This window comes from Aquarana catesbeiana, linkage group LG03, assembly GCF_042186555.1.
Source record: "Aquarana catesbeiana isolate 2022-GZ linkage group LG03, ASM4218655v1, whole genome shotgun sequence".
Lineage (NCBI taxonomy): Eukaryota > Metazoa > Chordata > Amphibia > Anura > Ranidae > Aquarana > Aquarana catesbeiana.
The window spans coordinates 124956745-124980494 of record NC_133326.1 but is presented as its reverse complement, the minus strand read 5'-3'; the positions used below and the strand labels follow the sequence as shown (position 1 = coordinate 124980494).

Here is a 23750-nt window from a genome sequence, read left to right as displayed (position 1 = left end):
TGCAAGCCAGCAGTGCTGATCAAGCATTGTGTGTTAGCCTCTGTGTGTACTTGCTGTGTTTCCTACATCTGCTTCCTGTTACCGACTTTGGCCTGTTCTTAACTATTCCTGTCTGCTCGTGACCCTGACCTTTGGTGTGTTCCCGACCATCCCTGTTTGCCTGTGACCCTGAACCTTGGCGTGTACTCGGGTGTCCTTGTCTGCTTGTGGCCCCGACCTTGGCTTGTCCCTTACTTTCCTTGTTGTTCCAGCCTGCTGCCTCCTTCCTCTTCTCCTGTAGTCTACTGTGAGCGTGAGCTGTGAGACCCTGGGGGCTGCGACCTGGAGCCATCCTTACCATTAAAGGCTCTGGTGAACACCTGCTGGCTCTTAGACTCCGCGCCCTGGGGAATCTTTGCTCTAGCTCCCAGTGGGATCTGTGTCAGTGATCCAGTAGACCTGCTTCCTGAACCTCCCAGGGTTCAATCCGCAGCAGTCAGCCGTAAGGTCCACTACCTTGCGGTGCACTCCTGATCCCAGCGGTGTGCATCTGTCACCCAGCCTCTAGGTGACCTGACACCAGCTCTTTTACTGTCAGCATACAACCCAAACTATAAAGCGATTTCCATATGGTATAAGTAAATCTATATAACTCTATATGGTGGCTAATAGATTATAAGTACAGTCAGGTCCATAAATATTGGGACACCAACACAATTCTAATCTTTTTGGCTCTATACACCACCACAATGGATTTGAAATGAAACGAACAAGATGTGCTTTAACTGCAGACTTTCAGCTTTATTTGAGGGCATTTACATCTAAATCAGGTGAACGGTGTAGGAATTGTGTGTGTAGGAACAGTTTGTATATACGCCTCCCACTTTTTAAGGGACCAAAAGTAATGGGACAATTGGCTGCTCAGCTGTTCCATGGCCAGGTGTGTGTTATTCCCTTATTATCCCATTCACAAGGAGCAGATAAAAGGTCCAGAGTTAATTTCAAGTGTGCTATTTGCATTTGGAATCTGTTGCTGTCAACTCTCAATAGGAGATCCAAAGAGCTGTCACTATCAGTGAAGCAAGCCATCATTAGGCTGAAAAAAACAAAACAAACCCATCAGAGAGATAGCAGAAACATTAGGTGTGGCCAAATCAACTGTTTGGAACATCCTTAAAAAGAAAGAAGGCACCGGTGAGCTCAACAACACCAAAAGACCTGGAAGACCACGGTAAACAACTGTGGTGGATGACCGAAGAATTCTTTCCCTGGTGAAGAAAACACCCTTCACAACAGTTGGCCAGATCAAGAATACTCTCCAGGAGGTAGGTGTATGTGTGTCAAAGTCAACAATCAAGAGAAGACTTCACCAGAGTGAATACAGAGGGTTCACCACAAGATGTAAAGCATTGGTGAGCCTCAAAAACAGGAAGGCCAGATTAGAGTTTGCCAAACAACATCTAAAAAAGATGAGACCAAGATCAACTTGTACCAGAGTGATGGGAAGAGAAGAGTATGGAGAAGGAAAGGAACTGCTCATGATCCAAAGCATACCACCTCATCAGTGAAGCATGGTGGTGGTAGTGTCATGGCGTGGGCATGTATGGCTCCCAATGGAACTGGTTCTCTTGTATTTATTGATGATGTGACTGCTGACAAAAGCAGCAGGATGAATTCTGAAGTATTTTGGGCAATATTATCTGCTCAGCAAAATGCTTCAGTACTCATTGGAAGGCGCTTCAAAGTGCAGATGGACAATGACCCGAAGCATAGTGCAAAAGCAACCAAAGACTTTTTTAAGGGAAAGAAGCAGAATGTTATGCAATGGCCAAGTTAATCACCTGACCTGAATCCGATTGAGCATGCATTTCACTTGCTGAAGAAAAAACTGAAGGGAACAATAGTTGCAGTAGAGGCCTGGCAGAGCATCACCAGAGATGAAACCCAGCGTCTGGTGATGTCTATGCGTTCCAGACTGCAGGCTGTAATTGACTGCAAAGGATTTGCAACCAAGTATTAAAAAGTGAAAGTTTGATGGATGATTGTTGATCTGTCCCAGTACTTTTGGTCCCTTTAAAAAGTGGGAGGCACATATATAAACTGTTGTAATTCCTGCACCGTTCACCTGATTTGGATGTAAATACCCTCAAATTAAAGCTGAAAGTCTGCAGTTAAAGCACATCTTGTTTGTTTCATTTCAAATCCATTGTGGTGGTGTATAGAGCCAAAATGATTAGAATTGTATCGATGTCCCAATATTTATGGACCTGACTGTATATATATAGGGTATACCTTCTGGAGCTATTCGATAATGAGATACTGAGCCAGTGCGAGCCCAGCAGCTTGTAAAAATGACACGTAGAAACAAGGACATGGGGGGTGAAGAACATGCTACAAACGAATGCTCCCTACAGAGCAGTATAGATAAAAAAAACAGCAAACCAAATCTCAATATAAACAGCAAGATATAACAGCCCGACTTGAAAAATTTGCCCATGCCCCTACCATGGCTAAGGATGAAGTGCAAGCTGCTATCTCCAACTTAATACAGGGTCCACAGGGATCAGCCATGGAAGGACAGGTCACTGGAGCAGGGATAATGGATACTGAGGTAACACATTAAGGAATCAGCCGGATGACAAAGCAAGCAATGTAGCCTCTGAGAGCGATTTGCATGATACATCAGCTACACCTTCCAATGCACCAAACACTTTAAATAGTCCAAACACAGAGCATGTAATTACTTTGACAGATATAATGAAGGCTATTAATACATGTAATAGCTCTGTGAACTCTCTATCTCATATTCTAGAGCAGTGATTCTCAACTCCTGTCCTCAGGACCCACTAACAGGCCAGGTTTGCAAGATAACTGAAATACATCACAGGTGATATAATTTGCTGCTCAGTGATTGCAGTATTCTAGTCTGCATCTCCCCAAGGTAATACTTAAAATCTAGCCTGTTGGTGGGTCCTGAGGACTGGAGTTGAGAACCACTGTTCTAGAGGGAATGAGGGAAGATATAAGTCTGTTTAGACAAGACATGCATACAATTAAAGAAAGAATATCGGGTGCAGAAGAAAGAATAAGTACACTTGAAGAATCTTTACAACTAGTTATGAAATCGCAAAAAAAATGACACAATTATCCTTATATGATTCTCGTTTGGAAGACCTGGAGAATCGTCTCCAACAAAACAACATTAGGATATTAGGTCTCCCTGAACGGGCGGAAGGAAATAAGCCAGTAGAATTTATAGAAAGATGGCTTAAAGATACTATGGGAGCAGAACATTTCTCTTCATTTTTCTCTGTGGAAAGGGCACATAGAGTGGCTGTATGATCCCCGCCCTCGGGAGAGCAATTAAGACCCAGAACTTTTATTTTGAAGACCTTGAACTATAAAGATAGAGACATGATATTGCAAAGAGCCAGACAACTATCAGACATATGGATGGATGGCTCAAAGATACGTTTTTTTCCTGATTTTTCAGTAAATGTACAGCGCCAAAGGGCGGGATTTGTGGAAGTAAAGCGACGACTGAGGCAATTGGAACTGTCCTATGCTATGCTGTTCCCAGCTAGGTTAAGAGTAAAGACCCAGGAGAATACTCCTTCTTTTTTTTTTTTTTTTTTTTTTTTACATCACCGGACTCAGCGTCTCAATGGTTGGATAATTTCATGCACCCAAAGTAATTTCTTAAGATGATATGGAAAATTATTTCCCTTTTTTTTTTTTTCTGGTCAGGGTGGGCTCTACTTTTGGGGTCTTTTGGATCATATAACCCCTATGATTGTTTTTTTTGTTCTGTGGTGTTTGTTATTGTCTCTTATATGTCTTGGTTTGTGCTTGTTTGTTTGTCTTTGTTTTATTTGTTTTATATGTTAGTCTGTCTACACCTCTTACCTAATATTGGTCCATCAATCTTATTCCTTTGCTCCTGCTTCAGATCTCCCCTCTACTCTCTCCTTCTCTGCTCCCTCTCCCTAGTCTCTCTATCTTTGACCTTGTGGTTATCAAACGATGGATAGACCTATAAAGAATACAGATATAGATTGTAAACTCCCGGTCTGTTCTCCTTTCTCTCTGCTCTTCTCCCTCTATCCCCCTATCCCCTTGCTTCCCTACTTTATGACCATGTGGCTATGGAATTATGGATATATCTTGTAAGGTGAATATAACTGGAGTTAAAATGCATGGTGATATTGTCTTATGACCTCTCAGAGAAATGTAATAATCTCATGGAATGTTAGAGGTCTGGGTACTCCGTCAAAGTGGCAAGCTATTTTTACCACACTGACGAGATTTTCACCTTCTATAATTTGCCTCCAGGAAACTCATTTACTTCCTCATACGTTACATTATTTAAAGAAAAAACAGTTTAAAACTCAGTTTCATTTGACATATACATCATACTCTCGAGGAGTATCCATACTTATAGCTAACACAATTGATTTCCAATGTAGGCAGGTTAAGAAGGATAGTAGAGGCCAATATAACTTTTTGTACTGTCTATTGGCTGGGCAAAAATGTGTATTGGCAAATATTTACATTCCACCACCATACTCTCTGGAAATTCTGAAGGAATTTATTGTGTTTGTATCCAATAAATCAGATAGTCTATGCATGGTAACTGGTGATTTTAATAATTACATGTATCCATCAATGGACAAATTCTCTCTACCGGATAAGCGATACCCACAAGGGACTACGGCCTTTGCTAAATACATAGCGGAAATGGGGCTGCTTAATCTTTGGAGATTGTGAAATCCAACAACCAGGCAATTCTCACATTTTTCAAGTACATATAAAACTTTAGCCATAATAGATCTGGCACTAGGGTCTTATTCCCTATTGCCATATCTTAGCGAGATTGAATATGAGGCCAGAGGTATATCAGATCATTCACCTTTGATTTTATCTTTTCTGTTTAGGACTAATATGGGGGACAGATTATGGAAGGTGAATCCTTATTGGATTTCACTTTTTCCTCCAGAGAATATTAAATTAGAGCTCATTACATTTCATCAAATTAATAAATCCACTGTTTCCCCCTTAATTTACTGGGATACACAGAAGGCTTATCTTAGAGGCCGTCTTATCTCACAAATTTTAAAAAAAAGAAGCAATTTAGAACTTGGGAAAAAACCCTTGCTGACCGCATAATATAACTCTTGCTGAAGCATTATATATAACTAACCCCAATAAAGACACTCAAACACAATGGATAATTAGCCAAGAAAAATATGCACAAGTAGCCATAAACAAAGCACAGAATAAAAGGTTTTTCTTGCAGCAACCTTATTTTGAGGAGGGAGAAGGAACAAGACACATATTGGCCTCTGTGGTAAAGGCACAGTGTTCTTCATCCTTTATAACAGAAATTCAAACTTCTGAACATGGGAAGACCAATAATACTCCAGAGATTTTGGAAGTGTTTCAGGCCTTCTATCAGGAGTTATATAAAAGTAGGACATGAGATCAGGAGGGGGATCATGAAAACGTTGTTCGAGTCTATTAATTTCCCAAAGTTACCAGATGATGAGAGGGAGATATTGGAGAAACCATTAACACTGGAAGAACTGAGAGATGCAGTGACAAATCTATCCAATAATAAATCTCCTGGGTCAGATGGCTTACCAGGAGAAATATATAAAACATATGGAGATGTGCTACTACCCGATCTCCTAATAGCCTTTAATCATGCTTTCAAGGTGGGGTCTTTGCCTCCTTCGATGAATGAAGCTGTGATTATCTCTATTTTGAAACCAGGTAAAGATCAATCTAGGCGTGATGCATACCGTCCAATTTCACTGCTGACATCAGACGTTACATTTTTGGCAAAGATAATGGCAATTAGACTTTCAAAGTATATTGGTAAATTAATACATTGTGATCAATCCGGTTTTATCCCTAACAGATCAGTAGCCAACAATAACAGACGTTTATTTTTAAATTTACAATTACCCATAGACAATACTGGAAATAGAGCCATTATGTCTTTGGACGCGACCAAAGCATTTGATAGTATTGAGTGGGATTACCTATGGACCTCCCTAAAACATTTTGGAATAGGACCGAGATTCATAAAAGGGATGCAACTGCTATATAGCTCTTCGAGTACAAGAGTACAGATTAACGGATGCATTTCACTACCCTTTTTCTTGAAGAGAGGAACAAGGCAGGGCTGCCCCTTGTCTCCCCTCCTTTTTGCACTGGCCATAGAACCCCTGGCGGAGGCTAATCGTGAATGCCCAGATATTGTGGGATTCCAGAGATGTACAGGTTAGGAAAAAATAGCATTTTTCGCAGACGATGCCCTAGTCTTTCTAGGGGATACATATAATAGCTCTCCGAGTGCAAGAGTACAGATTAACGGATCAATTTCACTACCCTTTTTCTTGAAGAGAGGAACGAGGCAGGGCTGCCCCTTGTCTCCCCTCCTTTTTGCACTGGCCGTAAAACCCCTGGCCGAGGCTATTCATGAATGCCCAGATATTGTGGGATTCCAGAGATGTACGGCCAAGGAAAAAATAGCATTCTTCGCAGACAATGCCCTAGTCTTTAGGGGATACATATAATTCTTTGTCTAAAGTTATCTCACTTATTGACTATTTTGGTATATTCTCAGGATTTGATATTACTGGGATAAATCCGTAATAATGCCTATTGATCCGATACAATTGGAGCTTCCACGCCAGAATCACCAGATGAAGTATCAGAAAAGATGTCAAAATTAAAACTTTAAGAGAGATACAATTAAAACATCAAAGCGGCGCTTCTATCAGGCAGCAATTATAAACCTTATAGGCTAGTTTGCAATAACTCAAAATTAAAAAACTGAAATATAGAGTCTCTAATGGATATGGAGGGTGTAACTGGTAGTATATTGATGAGTGTACCGTTCACCAAACACTTCATCACTGCGTGTTCCACACACCCGCAAGGGGTTCACACTCACCAGAACCCAGAGGTTATCAGGCCCAAACCAGCATCTTATGGACTGTAGATCTGTATGTCCTAATGGGGTAGTTCAGCCACGTCTCTGAAATCCCACATAAATGTAGTACTAGCCTTATCTATCTTATGCCAGTAATGTAAGGCTTATTCATTAGGACTTTGTGCTTCATGCTTTGCATATTTATCAACTTATATTTGCATGGCCGAGAACAATTCACTTCTCTTTCTAGTTTATACTGGGAGCCTGAATAGACTCTAGTCAAAGCTTAATCAGATATGAAGCAACCAGATGGAATTCTACCTGTAGAGATGTATACAATGTGGACCAGATCTCTCTATCTAGCTCGCAAACTTATCCTACAAAAGTGGATTGCTAATACTCCACCAACCCATAAACAATGGGGTAATAAAATAAACTAAACTATATATTAAGAAAAGAAAGACTAGCATACAAACATAGAGGAGTCCCTCAAAAATGTACTAAAATATGGTACTACTAGCTTGACTCAAGTAATTTACTGTATGATGGCTCATGCGGAAGGGTTGGTGAGAGGGAGGGGGATGGGGATGAGGAGATCGATCTAAGATGATGAGAATTGTACAATATAAATGTAATTGGAAATTAATCTAGAGGTGTATGTTTGTTGTTGTTGGTTTGTCTTGTTAGCTTACTTTGGTTTATGGTTCTTGGTGTTTTTTATTGTCTTTGTTGTTGTATTTCTTTTTGTATATGTATATTAAGAAATGAAATGATGGTAATTCTTTTATGTTTATTGTATCTTCATTTAAATATAACTCTCCTTTCTTTTGTATGGAATAAGCATGACAAAAATAATAAAAAAAGATTATTTTCAAAAAACTTGTACAAAGTATAGAAATTATTATGCATGTAAAACTGTAAATAGTGACATCTATAGGCCAGAGGTATGCATACCCCATATTCCCTTTAGGCTCGGTTCACACTGGGGCAGCTTCAAAGTCACCCGACTCTGAAGCCGCCCCGTACAGCACGACTTCAGCACAGCTTGCAAACAACTTCTGTAAAAGAAGTCAATGTAAGCCGCTCCGAAGTCGCCCCCAAGTAGTGCAGGAACCTTTTTCTAAGTTGGAGCGACTTGAGTCGCTCCGATCAGTATGGTTCCATTCCACTGAATGGAGCGCAACTTGTCAGGCGGCTAAGTCGCCTGACAGGTTGCCCCAGTGTGAACCGAGCCTTATAGTACAAAAGTCAAGATTTAAAAATACAGACAATAACAGTGTAAACAAATATATCACAAAACAGTACTATGCATAGTAATTACATGACATAATCGTTTGTCCACATCGGAGGTCTTTTGATTCTTTGAATATGTCTAGGCAGTTCAGGGTCCTGTTGTCCAGTTTAGTCATAATCACTAGGAATAGCAAAAATGTTCCTCATCAAATGAAACTTCTAAAAAGTCTCACCTAACAGGCACAAGGCGCCTGGCATTCCATATGTGTCAATCAGACAATAAATAGGTGGTCCTTGCTGACTCTTAGGTTTGGAAAAGGAGATTTTTTTTCTGTTTTACTAAGTTTGGTTTCTTAACTCTAACTAGAGATCTAGTCTCAGATTAGTATACATTGTTGATTTTCAACAGTCTTAGCAATTGATAAGTTCAAGGTCACCAAACTTTGTGAAAGCTGTATGTCTGCAACATGCAATTAGTGCGCATTTGTTTGCTATGTAGTAATGCCATGTAGATGCCTTAACTGCATCTACAGTATATCAGTATATACTGTGTATATATATATATATATATATATATATATATATATCATGTGTATCATGTGTATACATCATGTGTACTAGGAGCTGCAGGTAAGGATTACTGTGACAAACAATCAGCAGTAACATTTTTCTGCTGCCAAAAGAGTTTTATTGCCACAGAAAATTGCATGCATTACAAAGATAAAAGGAGAATGACATATCAACTGTGCAGTTATCAAAGAGAAAAAACAATAATACTGCGTACACACGAGCAGACTTTATGGCAGATTTTGCCAGGCGGACTTTTCGACGGACTTTACGACGGACTTTCTGAATGATCGGACTTGCCTACACAAGATCAACCAAAGTCTGTCGAATTCGTACGTGATGATGTACGACCGGACTAAAATAAGGACGTTTATAGCCAGTAGCCAATAGCTGCCCTAGCGTGGCTTTTTGTCCGTCGAACTAGCATACAGACGAGCGGACTTTTCGACCAGACTCGAGTCCGTCGGATAGATTTGAAACATGTTTAAAATCTAAGTCCGTCCAACTTTTGAGAAAACAAAGTCCGCTGGAGCCCACACACGATCGAATTGTCCGACGAAATCCAGTCCGCCGGGCAAAGTCTGCCATAAAGTCCGCTCGTGTGTACGCGGCATAAGCCCTTACAGGGGCTTTAGAAGCTGCTATGGTAGGCTTCTATGAGGCTTTGACACATCTTTTGCTCCGAGGTAGTAGGGCCCCATATCCCATCACTACATCTATGCATGCAACTGTTGGAGCATGGGTGGTGGCTGGCAAGGAAGAATCAAGGGACTGTCAGGTAATTTCTCCCCACACTCCATTATGGAAAAATCCTCAGCTTTTGCACGTCTATAAGTACCCTGACCCTATTATATGAACCAAATTTGGTATTAAAAAGGTAGGGGATATTGTTAGGGATGGTACACTCCTGCATTTTGATGCTTTAAAATCTAAATTTAAACTGCCTAATTTTCACCTGTTTCGTTTTTTACAACTTCGCCACGCATATAATTCTCAATTTGGTACTGCTCCAATCACACTACAAGAGAGTGGTATTGGAGTATGGGCTTCGGGACAATTCTTTAGACGAGGCCTTGTCCAATATTTATAAGCAACTGTTTATGGATGTCAGCAGGGTCCTTTCACCTTGAAGAGTAGCTTGGGAGGGGGTGTTCTTGGGAATGATCTTTGGGAAATTAATTTTTGTAGATTGGCTTCGGCTAGAGACCATCTCATCCAATACAAATTCCTGTATCGAATATACCTCACTCCAGCCAGATTGGCTAGAATTTTTCCCTCCCAGTCGTACTGTTGCTGGTGGTGCACCTCACCCAGGGCAGAATTTTATACATATTTTTGGGGACTGTGCAGCTATACAAAGGTTTTGGCTGGAGGTTATGGAATGTATAAAGGAAGTTACTACTCTCTGTATTAGACCTACTGTTGAAGAGTGTCTCCTGGGACTAGTTGATGCCCTGGCTCCTAAAAGAGTAACACGTGCCCTTTTTAACATTGCTATTCAACTATTTTAGAAAGATGATAGTTCTCTTTTGGAAAAAGCCTACGCCTCCTGCTGCTCCGACCTGGAAGGCACTTATTAATAAAGCCCTTCCCTTCTATAAAGTCACATATGCTATTAGGGGAATACCCAGTAAATTTGACAAAGTGTGGGATGGGTGGACGAATAGTGTATCTACAGTGTCTGACTAAGTTGGTATGCTATAATGGCTCCTGGTAGTTGCCATATTGTATTTATATAGAGTTTGATATTGATATTTTGGAACTATGTATAGTGCTGCCCTTAATCTGAGTTGGGTCTGTTGGGTCTATTGTTTATTCCTATAGACCTGTAGACTGTTATCAGAATCTGGAGTCATTTTATAAAACTTTAATTTTGGGCTAAAGATGTAGTGGATCCATTGTTATGATAGCTGTATATTAGCCTTGGAACTATACTGATGGCCTTTTGCTGAAGTCTTTTTGTAATGTGTCGCCTGGTTGTCAGGCTGTTCTTAAATGTGTATGTGTTTTCTTTTTCTGTATTGCTATGAAAACTCTAAAAAAAAAAAAAAAAAAAAAAAAAAAAAAAAAGAAAATGAAAAGAAGAAAGAGGAAGAGAAGGAAGAGGTAGGGAAGGAGGGAATTTGGACCACAGAGGTTGCACTGTGTTTCCCCAAAAACAGGGGTAGGAAGGTGGGGGATTCCCAGCACTTTACAGTTGGACCAGGCGCGAAGTGTGCCACGAATGAGGTAGGTATTCCAACCAGGGCTGCCATATCAAGAAAAACTGATCGCGTTTGTCTTCAAAGACTGCAGTCAGTTTTTCTTTCACAAATGGGCACATTGGGCAGGGGATCATCCTGCGGCGGGCATCTGGCAGCGTCTCCTGTGTCCTCTTCTCTTCTGAGATCACAGCGGCTTTCACCGTGCATCTCCTCCCCTCCTCCTAAGCATCCAATAGGATCGCCTGACATAGTTACATAGTTACATAGTAGGTGAGGTTGAAAAAAGACACAAGTCCATCAAGTCCAACCTATGTGTGTGATTATGTGTCAGTATTACATTACATATCCCTGTATGTTGCGGTCATTCAGGTGATTATCTAATAGTTTCTTGAAGCTATCAATGCTCCCCGCTGAGACCACCGACTGTGGAAGGGAATTCCACATCCTTGCCGCTCTTACAGTAAAGAACGATCTACGTAGTTTAAGGTTAAACCTCTTTTCTTCTAATTGTAATGAGTGGCCACGAGTCTTATTAAACTCTCTTCTGCGAAAAAGCTTTATCCCTATTGTGGGGTCACCAGTACAGTATTTGTAAATTGAAATCATATCCCCTCTCAAGCGTCTCTTCTCCAGAGAGAATAAGTTCAGTGCTCGCAACCTTTCCTCATAACTAAAATCCTCCAGACCCTTTATTAGCTTTGTTGCCCTTCTTTGTACTCGCTCCATTTCCAGTACATCCCTCCTGAGGACTGGTGCCCAGAACTGGACAGCATACTCCAGGTGCGGCCAGACCAGAGTCTTGTAGAGCGGGAGAATTATCGTTTTATCTCTGGAGTTGATCCCCCTTTTAATGCATGCCAATATTCTGTTTGCTTTATTAGCAGCAGCTTGGCATTGCATGCCATTGCTGAGCCTATCATCTACTAGGACCCCCAGGTCCTTTTCCATCCTAGATTCCCCCAGAGGTTCTCCCCCCAGTGTATAGATTGCATTCATATTTTTGCCACCCAAATGCATTATTTTACATTTTTCTACATTGGACCTCATTTGCCATGTAGTCGCCCACCCCATTAATTTGTTCAGGTCTTTTTGCAAGGTTTCCACATCCTGCGGAGAAGTTATTGCCCTGCTTAGCTTAGTATCGTCTGCAAATACAGAGATTGAACTGTTTATCCCATCCTCCAGGTCATTGGCTGACCTTTCAGCCATTCGGGAAACAGGTATTAGACCCGCGCTTCCTGATTGGTGGAAAGGCGGTTCAGTGTTAGAAAAGCGTATATTTGTTTGCTTTTCCAACACACCTGGGTGGGCTCCGAACGCAATGCTCTGCGCTCCGAGTCCACCCTACAAACCCCCGCTGCTGTAATTCATGTGCCCGGCGTCCTGAAAGGGGCCGGACGCATTAATAGGGGGTGGCCACGGCAGCCTTGGATAGATTCATGCTATGCATGAATCTATCCATTAACCATATAGGGGAGTGGCGTGGATAGAGGGGGCGGCAACCGTGTGCTCTTAATGGACAGGCCGCCCCTGCACCTCAAGACATCTTTTATTGGTCTGTGATGAAGAGCTTCCCAAGGGTCTTTGCGAACATCTATCTGTGTTATTGAATTGATCATAGCATATACTTATCCATAGGCAGTGCAGATCCACCAAATTTGGAGCATAACGCCCTCTCCCCCGCAATCTCTAAACCATGAAACCATGAAAACGGATATTTCAGAACAGCCTGGTTGGAGCGATTTGAGGTGAGACATAATAATGGTGTATATTGGGTACGCCCAGGCCTCCTCAAGTTTTAGGTTTACATAAAATATTTCTGCCTACCTTGGCTGTGTAGGACCCCAAATTAAGTTCAAGACTTGAGCCTATAGCGTGCACAAAACTTGGGATGGTACTCGGGTTGGCAAAACCCGGAACAGATAAAGTAAATTAGGTAAGTATGTGTTCTTTGCAGCGTGTATGTGGCTGAACCAGGAGACAGATGTGTGGTCCCCTAACAATATTAGACCTCAAGGTGTTTAAGTAGAGGGGGAATATTAGTCTGATATAGTGATAGGTGCGCTTAAAGTTGTTCTAAACCCTTTACAACCACTTTTTACTACAGGTAAACCTATAATAAGACTTACCTGTAGCTACCCCGGATATCTCATAAACCTGCCCGGCTTAGGAGATATCCTCTGTATCAGCATGTGCCAATGTCATCGGCAAATGCGCACTGAAGAAATGGCACGTGCTATTGCTTCAGCTAGTGTGCTGTTACCAGCGGCTCCCACGCGCCTGCGAGGGAGTGATGTCCTCGCGGCTTCGGCCAATCACAGCACTGGAGCCCGCAATAACCGGAAGTAACTCCGGGAGCAATGTCGCCGGCCGGAGCGGTGTAGGAGGACCACTGCGGGGGCTTCGATCTAAGGTAAGTAATTCATAATGAGCTAGTATGCTATGCATACTAGCTCATTATGCCTTTGTCTTGCAGGGTTTTTTTTTTTTTGTTATTGGGTTTACAACCACTTTAAAGTGTTTGTTACCCTAAAAAAAAAGAATTGATCCTGTTCCTTTAAAGCATGCATAACAGCACAGTGCTTGTGCTGTGTCATTTGGCTCCCTGTACAACCTAAAATACCTGTCTGATCCTGCATGGTTCTGCCCTCCCCCTGTAACCTGACCATGGTTTATCATGGCTGCTGAGCCCTGACATCGTGGTCAGTTTACGCGCCTCCATCTTTCGCAGCCCTGCTCTGGACTTCTCTCCTCCCTCTCTCCCTCCCTCCCTGCTTGTCAGCTCAAGACACTACCGGCCCCTCTCCTCCTTCTGTTATAAAAACTATTATAGTCATCCCATCTCTTCTGTTAAATAACGATATTTGTCCCAGTCTCTGACTTTTATAAAAACTATGCAGATTTCTACCTTATATCAGAACGTCTCCCGGTGCTCACATGACTGCTTGCTCTCTTCTCCTCTCCTCCCAGGTGACATCAGCGGGGGATTCTCGGCCCCTCCCGCTGTAGTTGTCAGCCTGGGAGAGGAAAGAGGTGAGGAGTCACGTGAGCGCCGGGAGGCACTGTGAAATAAGGTAGAAATCTGCATCTTTTTTATATAGCTCAGACACTGGGACACAAATAGTTATTTAACAGATGGGATGGGAAGGGATGAATATATATAGTGTTGCGCTGTCAACAATAACGTGAAACTTAATGTAAACCATATTTTAACGTGAATAAATAAATAAAGTGAATACTTCTAAAGGTCCATAATAACGTGCCAATAAAGTGACTGATGCAATAAAAATAAATATGGAAAGTCCCAGTAATAACAATGTGATTTAGTAAAGGTGCAGGGAAAATAAAAAGTGCTCTATTCTTTGCACATATGTGTGCATTGGACGGCGCATACTGCGAAAGCAACCAAAGAGTTTTTTAAGGGAAAGAAGTGTAATGTTATGCAATGGCCAAGTCAATCACCTGACCTGAATCTGACTGAGCATGCATTTCACTTGCTGAAGACAAAACTGAAGGAAAAATGCCCCAAGAACAAGCAGGAACTGAAGACAGTTGCAGTAGAGGCCTGGCAGAGCATCACCAGGGATGAAACCCAGCGTCTGGTGATGTCTATGCGTTCCAGACTTCAGGCTGTAATTGACTGCAAAGGATTTGCAACCAAGTATTAAAAAGTGAAAGTTTGATGGATACCTATATACGATATATATGACACTGTATAAACCTTGTCCATATGTCACACTGTGGAATGCTTACTGTACCATTTGGCCAGTTTTTATATTTTGCAACCAAGTATTAAAAAGTGAAAGTTTGATGGATGATTGTTAATCTGTCCCATTACTTTTGGTCCCTTAAAAAGTGGGAGGCACATATACAAACTGTTGTAATTCCTACACCGTTCACCTGATTTGGATGTAAATACTCTCAAATTAAAGCTGAAAGTCTGCAGTTAAAGCACATCTTGTTCGTTTCATTTCAAATCCATTGTGGTGGTGTATAGAGCCAAAAAGATTAAAATGGTGTTGATGTCCCAATATTTATGGACCTGTCTGTTGTAAAACTTAATACGGACATTTACAGGCCAGAAGTACGAACACCACAGCTTCCATGTTCAGATTAGGCCAACCAGCCTACCTTTATTGTAAAGCTCCTAATAGCCACTATATATCTGTGCATACTGTACTTGTGCGATTCAAGGACTGCGTTCTACATTCGTACAGTGTTCTCTCCTCAGTAAGGAGTTTAGTGTCCCACCTGCTAGAACCCAGTTACAGTCTTTGTCGGGTATATATAACCTGCTTCCCACAATAGGCTAACGTTTGTGCTGAAATGGTACATTAACCATATCTGGACTACCCCACGCAGATGTACTGTGGCAGGGTGGCCCTCCTGTGCAAAATCACAACCTGTACGTGATTTTGTGCACTGGGTTTGGGGTGCGCACGTGATTGGACACAGCAGGAGCCAAACAAGGGTCCGGTGAACCTGATGATTGCCGGCACCTTGCAATCGTTCTGAGGAGAGGTAGAACAGTGGTCTGCCTATATAAACAAGGCAGACCGCCGTTTTGTAAGAGGGGAAGATGGAGATCTTGTGTTCCTGCTAAGCAGGAACATGGATATCTATCTTCCCCCAGTCAAAGGATCCCCCACACAATTAGAAAGCACTTCCTAGGAGCACATTTAACCCTTTGATCGCCCCCTGATGTTAACCCCTTCCCTGCTGGTGTCATAAGTACAGTGACAGTGCATTTTTTAGCACTGATCAGTCCCGCTAAAAAACGCTAATCACCGCCATTACTAGTAAAAACAATAAAAATTCCATAAATATATCCTATACTTTGTAGACGCTATAACTTTTGTGCAACCCATCAATATACGCTTATTGGTATTTTTTTTACCAAAAATATGTAGCAGAATACATATTAGCCTAAATTGAGGAATACATTTGATTTTTTACATTTTTTTTATTGGGTATGTTTTATAGCAGAAAGTGAAAAACAATGTTTTTTTTTTTAAATTGTCTGTCTTTTATAGCGCAAAAAAATAAAAAATGCAGAGGTGATCAGATACCACCAAAAGAAAGCTCTATTTGTGGGAACAAAAAGGATATACATTCTATTTGGGTACAGTGTTGAACAACTGCACAATTGTTAGTTAAAATAAAGCAGTGCCGTATCGCAAAAAATGGCATGTTCATGAAGGGGGTAAAACCTTCCGGCGCTGAAAGGGTTAAGGCTACATTCACATGGCTATAAACATTTTACTGATCATATAGGCAAGGTTTTTTATGGTGTTCGGGTGAATCTCTCGCGCTAATCAATAAGAGTAGACAAATCTATTAGAAAGTAAAAAAGTGCAATTACAGTGCAGCGAAATCTAAAAGTGTATCACACAACACTAAAACAATAAAGATGAATAGATGATTTTGCGCAAACTGCTATGTGCAGATAGAGTACATAGATAATAATATATACTGCAATGAATAAATGTGTCTAAAGTATCCACATAAAATAACCATTTACAATATGTAATGAAGCATACATTATAAAAAATCGTGCAAAAATATTAAGAAGGTGTCCTAACATGAAGATATGTGTAAAAATGCCACTAAAAAATATATATCGTGTAGCACCTTTCATTAAACAATAGGATAAAACTATGAATAAAGGTGTATGGGAAATCAAAAAACTCAAAATTACACAATAAGTGTTCATGTATTGGTAAAGGTTCAAGTCCTTTTTAAATGGAAAAATAGGTATATAAAGTTCTGTGATGGTCAAATTTGGTGAAATAAAGTGTCCATAAATGGTCTTGCTGCGATTTCTCCAGTGCTATAGTCTCCCTAAACTCTCACCTCAGTGTTATGAAAACAAGCAGTCACCATCCGAGACCTCCACCGCCCTCCACAGTCAGGCAGACCCCTCTGCGCTCCTTCCACGGGTGCAAACAGTTCACTCCAAAATCGCTATGGTGAAGAGGTACCTCAGTACAAGATGGGGAACAAAAATAGAGAAACCTCCAATAGTGCAGTATGTCGGGGCTAAAATGTGTTTATTAAAATAGGGCAAAATAGACTCTTACATAGAAGTATTAAAAATAACACAGGGAACAAAATTTGGCGTTGTTCCTTGCCTTCTCACGTCACTTCTGGTCACGGCTTTCGCGTTACGTTGCCTCTCGCAACTTCATGTTTTTTTATGGAACAAAGGTTGCTGCATAAATTATCAGTAAAACACTTGCTTTTACATCAATCCTTTTGCTGCCAGAGCCATTTTTCCATTTTTTACACACATATTTAACCACTTCAGCTCCAGAAAATTTGGCTGCTGAATGACCAGGGCATTTTTTGCGATTCGGCACTGCGTCGCTTTAACTGACAATTGTGTGGTGCTGCACCCAAACAAAATTGACGTCCTTTTTTTTTCCCCACAAATAGAGCTTTCTTTTGGTGGTATTTGATCATCTCTGCGGTTTTTATTTTTTGTGCTATAAACAAAAAGAGAGCGACAATTTTGAAAAAAAAAACACAATATTTTGTACTTTTTGCTATAATTAATATCCCTTTTTTTTTTTTTTTTAAAGCTAATTTTTTTTTCTATTTAGGCCGATATGTATTCTTCTACATATTTTTGGTATTAAAAATCGCAATAAGCGTATATTGATTGGTTTTGTGCAAAAGTTATAGCATCTACAAAATAGGGGATAGATTCATAGCATTTTTAATAATATTATTTTTATTACTAGTAATGGCGGCGATCTGCGATTTTTATCGGGACTGCAAAATTATGACGGACACATCGGACACTTTTGACAAATTTTTGGGACCATTGCCATTTATACAGCGATCAGTGCTATAAAAATGCACTGATTACTGTAAAATTGTCACTGGCAGGGAAGGGGTTAACACTAGGGTGCGATCAAGGGCTTAATTGCGTTCCCTATGTGTGTTTCTAACTGTAGGGGGAGGGGACTGACCTAGAGGAAATGACAGATCATGATTCCGAGCTATTAGGAACTCACGATCTGTCTCTACTCACAGAACAGGGATTTGTGTGTTTACACACACACGTCCCTGTTCTGCCTCTCGTGCCCGCAATCGCTTGCGGCCGGTGGTCATCGTGACCGCCGGTCACGAGCATCGGTACCCCCGCGATGCAGTGGGTGCACGCGCCTGCTATCCTGCTTAAAGGGCTACGACGGTTCGTGGGATGGTGCTGACCTGCCGCCGTATAATGACGGCGGCTGGTAGGCAAGCGGTTAAAAAATCTTTTTTAGGCCTGAAGATTACATAAAATCCCCAAAACATTTTATATTTTCTGAAAGCAGACACCATAAAGAATAAAATAGTGGTAATTCAATTTTTTTTTCACGCGATATAAAAAATGCACTAAAGTTAGTTTTAGGGAACACATGCACAATAAATTACCCAGTTTTTTGGTAAAATATTAAAGATGAGGTTACACCGAGTAAATAGATACCCAACAAACTTACATTTGCCTGTGCCCAAAAAATGGCAACAAACTTCAGTGCCCTATATTTTCCACAGGCAATGTCTTAAAATTCCCCTATAGGTCATCAATCTAGCATTAGAGGAGGTCTGGTGTTAGAATTATTGCTCTCACACCATTGTGTATGGTGATATGTTACATGAGTATCGCAATCAGCGTTTTCATGCATAGGCACCCCCAGCGCCTGCGTTGTTTTAAAAAACCCCTATAGGTCATAATTTTAGTGTTAGGCCTGATTCACATCTGTGCATTTTTGGTGCTTTTTGCATTTTGCAGATTTGCAATACAGAACGTATTCCATAAGAAACCATGATGGATGGACTGTAGTGCAAATCTGCAAAATGCAAAAAGCACTAAAAATGCATCGGTGTGAATCAGGCCTTATGGAGGAGGTCTGGTGCTAGAAATATTGCTTTCACTCCAGCGTGCGTGGAGATATTTAACGTGTATTGCAATCTATGTTTTCATGCATCATGCCCCCAATGCATGCGTTTATGCTTGTACATGCATATATGAGGGGCCTACAAATTTTTGGGGGGGGAATTTTATGAGCTAAATAAAAGGTCACTGGGTTTCTGTTGAGTGTGCATTTTTTCAGGATCACATGGTGAAGTGTACTTCACTGGAGGAAGATTGAAACAATTTTTGTGGCATTTGAGCACATATGGAATATGAATGCATGGGCTGATTGTACACACACAGCAGTATTAGCTCTTATCTTTTGGAAGCAATATTTGCACTGGCATGTTTTATGTTGAGTAGAGTTTTATTTATCTATTTATTTAATATCGTGAGTTTTATCTGTTTATTATACTTTTTAGTAGCAGCATTCTCACAATTTAAAGCAGAACTACACTGTATCTGAACACCACAAACCAAAAATGCTATTTAATTTGTTTTTAATATTCAAAGTAAACTCACCCATCCATATCCATGAAAAACCCTTCTTCGCCTCATGGAGACTTCTGGGATGTATGACACCATGCCTAGGCATTAAAATGAGGAAGTAACTATAGAAATTAAAAAAAAAAAAAAAAAAAACGTTTAAAACAAGTAAATATGTTATACTTTCATAGGCAAGGCTATGCTATGCTAGCAGCATAAAGATTAAAAATAGTAATTGTTGATTGAGAGAGTAAAGTTCTGCTTTAATTACATTTCTTAAATATTATATTGTGAGTTTTGTTTGTTACACTTTTTATTATCACCGCTCTCACACTTTTGTTGCTGTGACCCACAGAAGTACTGCACTCTGATTTTGTTGTCTAACATGCAACAAGCTTTATCATAAGCAGATTCTGTATTATGTCAACAGAAACTTTGGTGAGAAAATAAGGAGACTGCCACTCTCCTTCTAAAAATGTTAGTCACCTGGCTTTCATGGTGAAATAATGGCCTCTGGACTTTCTGAGTTACTGACCTGTAGCACATATACATACTGTATTAAGGCATGGCTTTCATGGAATGTTGTCTGTCTTGTTATCAGGACTATATACAGAGTTTATGGCGCCCTAAAGAGAAAACAGAGAATTCAGAAAAACAACAAAAAAATGTAGAAAAAGAAAAGCCAAAAACATTTTTTGTGTGCTTTTCTTAATTTTTTATTTTGTTGTGTATTTTTATTTATTTTTTTCAGTACTAGTCATTGTTCACCTATCATTGAACATATCTTTCTGTTCTGCTATAGTCAATAGTCTACACAGTTTATAGTTGGCAGCCATTCCCTTGTACTGCATACTTGTTTCAAGGAAATGTAGGCAGTAAATAGAGGCAGGTTTGTTTCCACAGGACTAGCATGTGGTATATGAGTTAGCACCTTACAAAATACCAAGGCATTAACTTCTTCGTATCCCTTTAACAGGATCTTTATCCCTGGGGGGTGCGAAGGAATGGCTGGTCATGTGACCAATGTGATTGGCTGTCACAATGGTCACATGATTGGGAACCAGTCCTGCCGGCTCCTAGAGATGGGCCCGATGTTCAAGTCGAACGGAAGTTCAACTCAAACATCAGGTGTTCGCTTGTTCGTCGAACAAACGAACATATGGGGCGCTTGCGGGAAGTTCGCCTGCCGCAATGCGCCCCATAATGCACTGCGGAATCGCAGTACATTGAAGGCTGTTGATTGGCCAAAGCATGTACCTGATCTGTATGCTTTGGCCAATCACAGCGCAATGTGCTGTGAGAGCCATGATTGGCCAGAGGCAGGGTGCTCTACTTAATGGGGGTTATACTGAGGAAAGGGGATCTGTACTTAGTGGGGGGGTCTGTACTTAGTGAGGGGGTCTGTACATAGCGGGGGGGGGGTCTGTAGTTAGTGGAGGGGGTCTGTAGTTAGTGGAGGGGGGTGAAGAGGGACTATAGCTGGTGGAGGGGGGGTGACACCAATTTTTTACGCACCAGGTGACACTAACCCTAGTGACGAGACTGTGTGCAGATATAAATGCAGGTGGCGTCCATTGATAATCACAACATTGACTTACCAATCTTACTCCTTTTATATTTAAGATTTATTTTTCTCCTGCCAGCTCTGATCCATTTGAGAATATATGATTACACTTCCTTATTTATTATAATTGTCTCCTCAAGTTTGGTCTTTTGTATGGACTTCGGTAAATATCTATTGCATCTGCATGTGGTATGCTGGCTTTTTAAAACAATGAATATTTGACGCTTCCACCATTGGCCATGCCCTTTGGCAATTGGGGACAGCGTGGTGCAGATTGTTGCCTTTGTGTTTGCAATGAAAGTCTGTTATCAGAAATATAGTTAACAGACTTGCAGTGAGTTAGGAGAAGGAGTAAACCACTACAAATCAAGAAAAGCGCATGCAACGTGCAAATATAGCTATCTCCATGACCATAGCATATTGTATAATGACAAACTGCAAAAAGAATCGTGGTTTTACAACATGCAATTAAAATATTATGTTTAGCCAATCACATCTATCTGCAGCAGCATTTCTCAACCTTTTATTTGTGAGACCCTTTAAAAGTATGTAAAATGTATCCCTCCCTTCATGTAAAAAATGGTCTTGGTATCCTGTATATGGAACCCAATAATGACCATAATCCCATGATGCCTATTTTCTTCAAATTTCAAGAGTTTCTCACCATAAGTATGTGAACCTCTGTATGTGAACTCCCTCTTTTTCAATAAATGATTGCCTATGCGCAGGGCCTTTTTTCAGGGGGAACTTGGTGGAACTCAGTTCCACCACCTCTGGCTCAGACCCTTTGGTGCCTGCTCACCACAATCACTTGTAAACACAGAAGTCTGGTTTCTGTGTTTACAAGTGACAGCTCTGCACTCTGTAATGCAATCCTGGTATTTAATGCCCCTTTAAGACCCTCCTACTGTTTTCGTGAAATTTGTCTGAACACACCCACTATTTGATGTGATTTGGAGGGTGTGTGTAGGGGGAGGGGTTTTGTGGGGCCATGGTTAAGTTCCAGCACCTATTGTTTGATAAAAAAAGCCCTGCCTATGTGTATACTGAAAAAACATAATTGAAACTTTTCAATGGGGAAAAATTAATCGTGAACAATGTACACAACTGCCTTGATGAAAATAACTTGACACCCCTTCCCAGCAGAGGTTCCTCCATCACATCAGGTCCTTCCATATCGGAGCCCCCATCCTTTTTCATCAGAGTCCTCCCTTCACATCAGAGTCCTTCTTGACATCAGAGCCTAGTGATCAATCCGGGTTTCCCCCACATCACAGAGCCTCTCCAATCATACAACTCCCCAATCACACAGACTCCTTTACACATCAGAGTGCTATCTTTTGGATCCAGCAGCACATCAGAGGTTGGGAGCAGGAGGAGGTCTGGTGGAGGTGGACTTCCTTCTTCTCCTGAATGCTGGGGGTGAACTTGCATACTGCCTGCCTTGAACCAGAGTCATGTGTTGCCATGCTGTAGGTGAGCTGGCTGCCATCACCATAGCAAGGAATGACACAGTGCATCCTGGTCCTTAGAGTGTTATTGGCTGTTAAGGTGTGGGTGGGCATGACACTTGTCTAGGGTAAGGTGGTTCCGTGCTTATTGCACCATGGGAGAACCTAGATGACATCCCCAGGTGCCCCAGTTGAGAAACACTGATCTACAGTATGTATGTAAAAATAGCTACAGTATAGATCCCGTTTAAAAGAGAAGTATGAACTTGAAGAGGAGGTCCAGCCCCCCCCCCATGAAAAATTAAAAGAAGCTACAAATAGTGCAGCTGCTGACTCTTAATATATGGACACTTACCCGTCCAGGGAGCCCGTGATGTTGGCACCCCAGACGATCTTTGGAAGTGGGGAATGGTGCCTGTTTTGAGTGGAACTCTGCTTTAATAAACAAACAATCATACTCGCCTAGGTGCATGCCCCCCCCCCCCCCCGTAGTGAGAACTGAGCGATCAAACACCGCTGATCACTCAGTTCTCCCCTTCGCTCTAAGCTCGGACTGTCAGTCAGCAACTCTCTGTTCCCCCATCTAGCGTTCACTGGAGCACTTGACTGTGGAGGGGCTGGCTCAGGCTCTCAGCAGATCAATGAGAGGCTGAGTCAGGTATTGGTCCAGTAATCTGGGTGGGTCCTGGCCATATGGTTGGGATCTTTCCCCAGCCTGGACTGGCTAAATGACAGCCGACCGCAGAACGAAATGTACTCCTGTGACCTACTTCTCCTTTAAGCCACATTAAATCCAGTACATGGAAGATGGTATAGATTAATATCTGAAGCTTGATAACTCTCCGTTTTCATCTTCTTTCCCTCTCTTTCTCTTTTTCATGTCTTATGTTTGACTTCTTTCCTATAACATTGGTGAACACAGTATTTTATAATTCTTCTCTGCCACATTTATCTTTTGGATTTATTGAAAATGTGTTATTTACATTAAAATTAATATGAAAATTTTCTGCCAACCAATGCTGTAGAAAAGTTGAAAATGTTATGTTTGCAAAAAACTTTAGGGGAATTGCGACTGGGATTTATGCGACCAATTCGCCTGAAGCATGCTACTATGTTGCCAGTGACTGCAGATCAAATATTATTGTGGTTGAAAATCAAAAACAGCTGGAGAAAATCTTGCAGGTAAACATCAATTTTAATCTTCTCCTTGTACAGCAGATACTACCTTTTATAAACGTGGAATAATCCAAACCTATCTATCGTCTACGCGTTATGCCTTTATTACCCAGGTTAAGCCAGTATTTATGAGCATACAATGTATAAATTCACCATTAGCCTACAGTCTTCATCTTTAACTCTGCAATTTTAGGATATGTTTAGATGAAAGAAAATTAACTATTAAAATCAAAAAGGTGTGTAT

General features: G+C 41.0%; 1 protein-coding gene across 3 annotated transcripts in view; it reads left to right on the top strand.

Moving 5' to 3' along the window:
* Positions 1 to 23750, top strand: part of ACSBG1 (acyl-CoA synthetase bubblegum family member 1) — a 161876-nt gene that overhangs the window by 43132 nt on the left and 94994 nt on the right. For all 3 annotated transcript variants that reach the window (XM_073619171.1, XM_073619169.1, XM_073619170.1), the window contains one exon: positions 23392 to 23512. In XM_073619171.1, coding sequence (XP_073475272.1) covers positions 23392 to 23512 — 121 coding nt within the window. The remainder of the gene's footprint in view (positions 1 to 23391; positions 23513 to 23750) is intronic.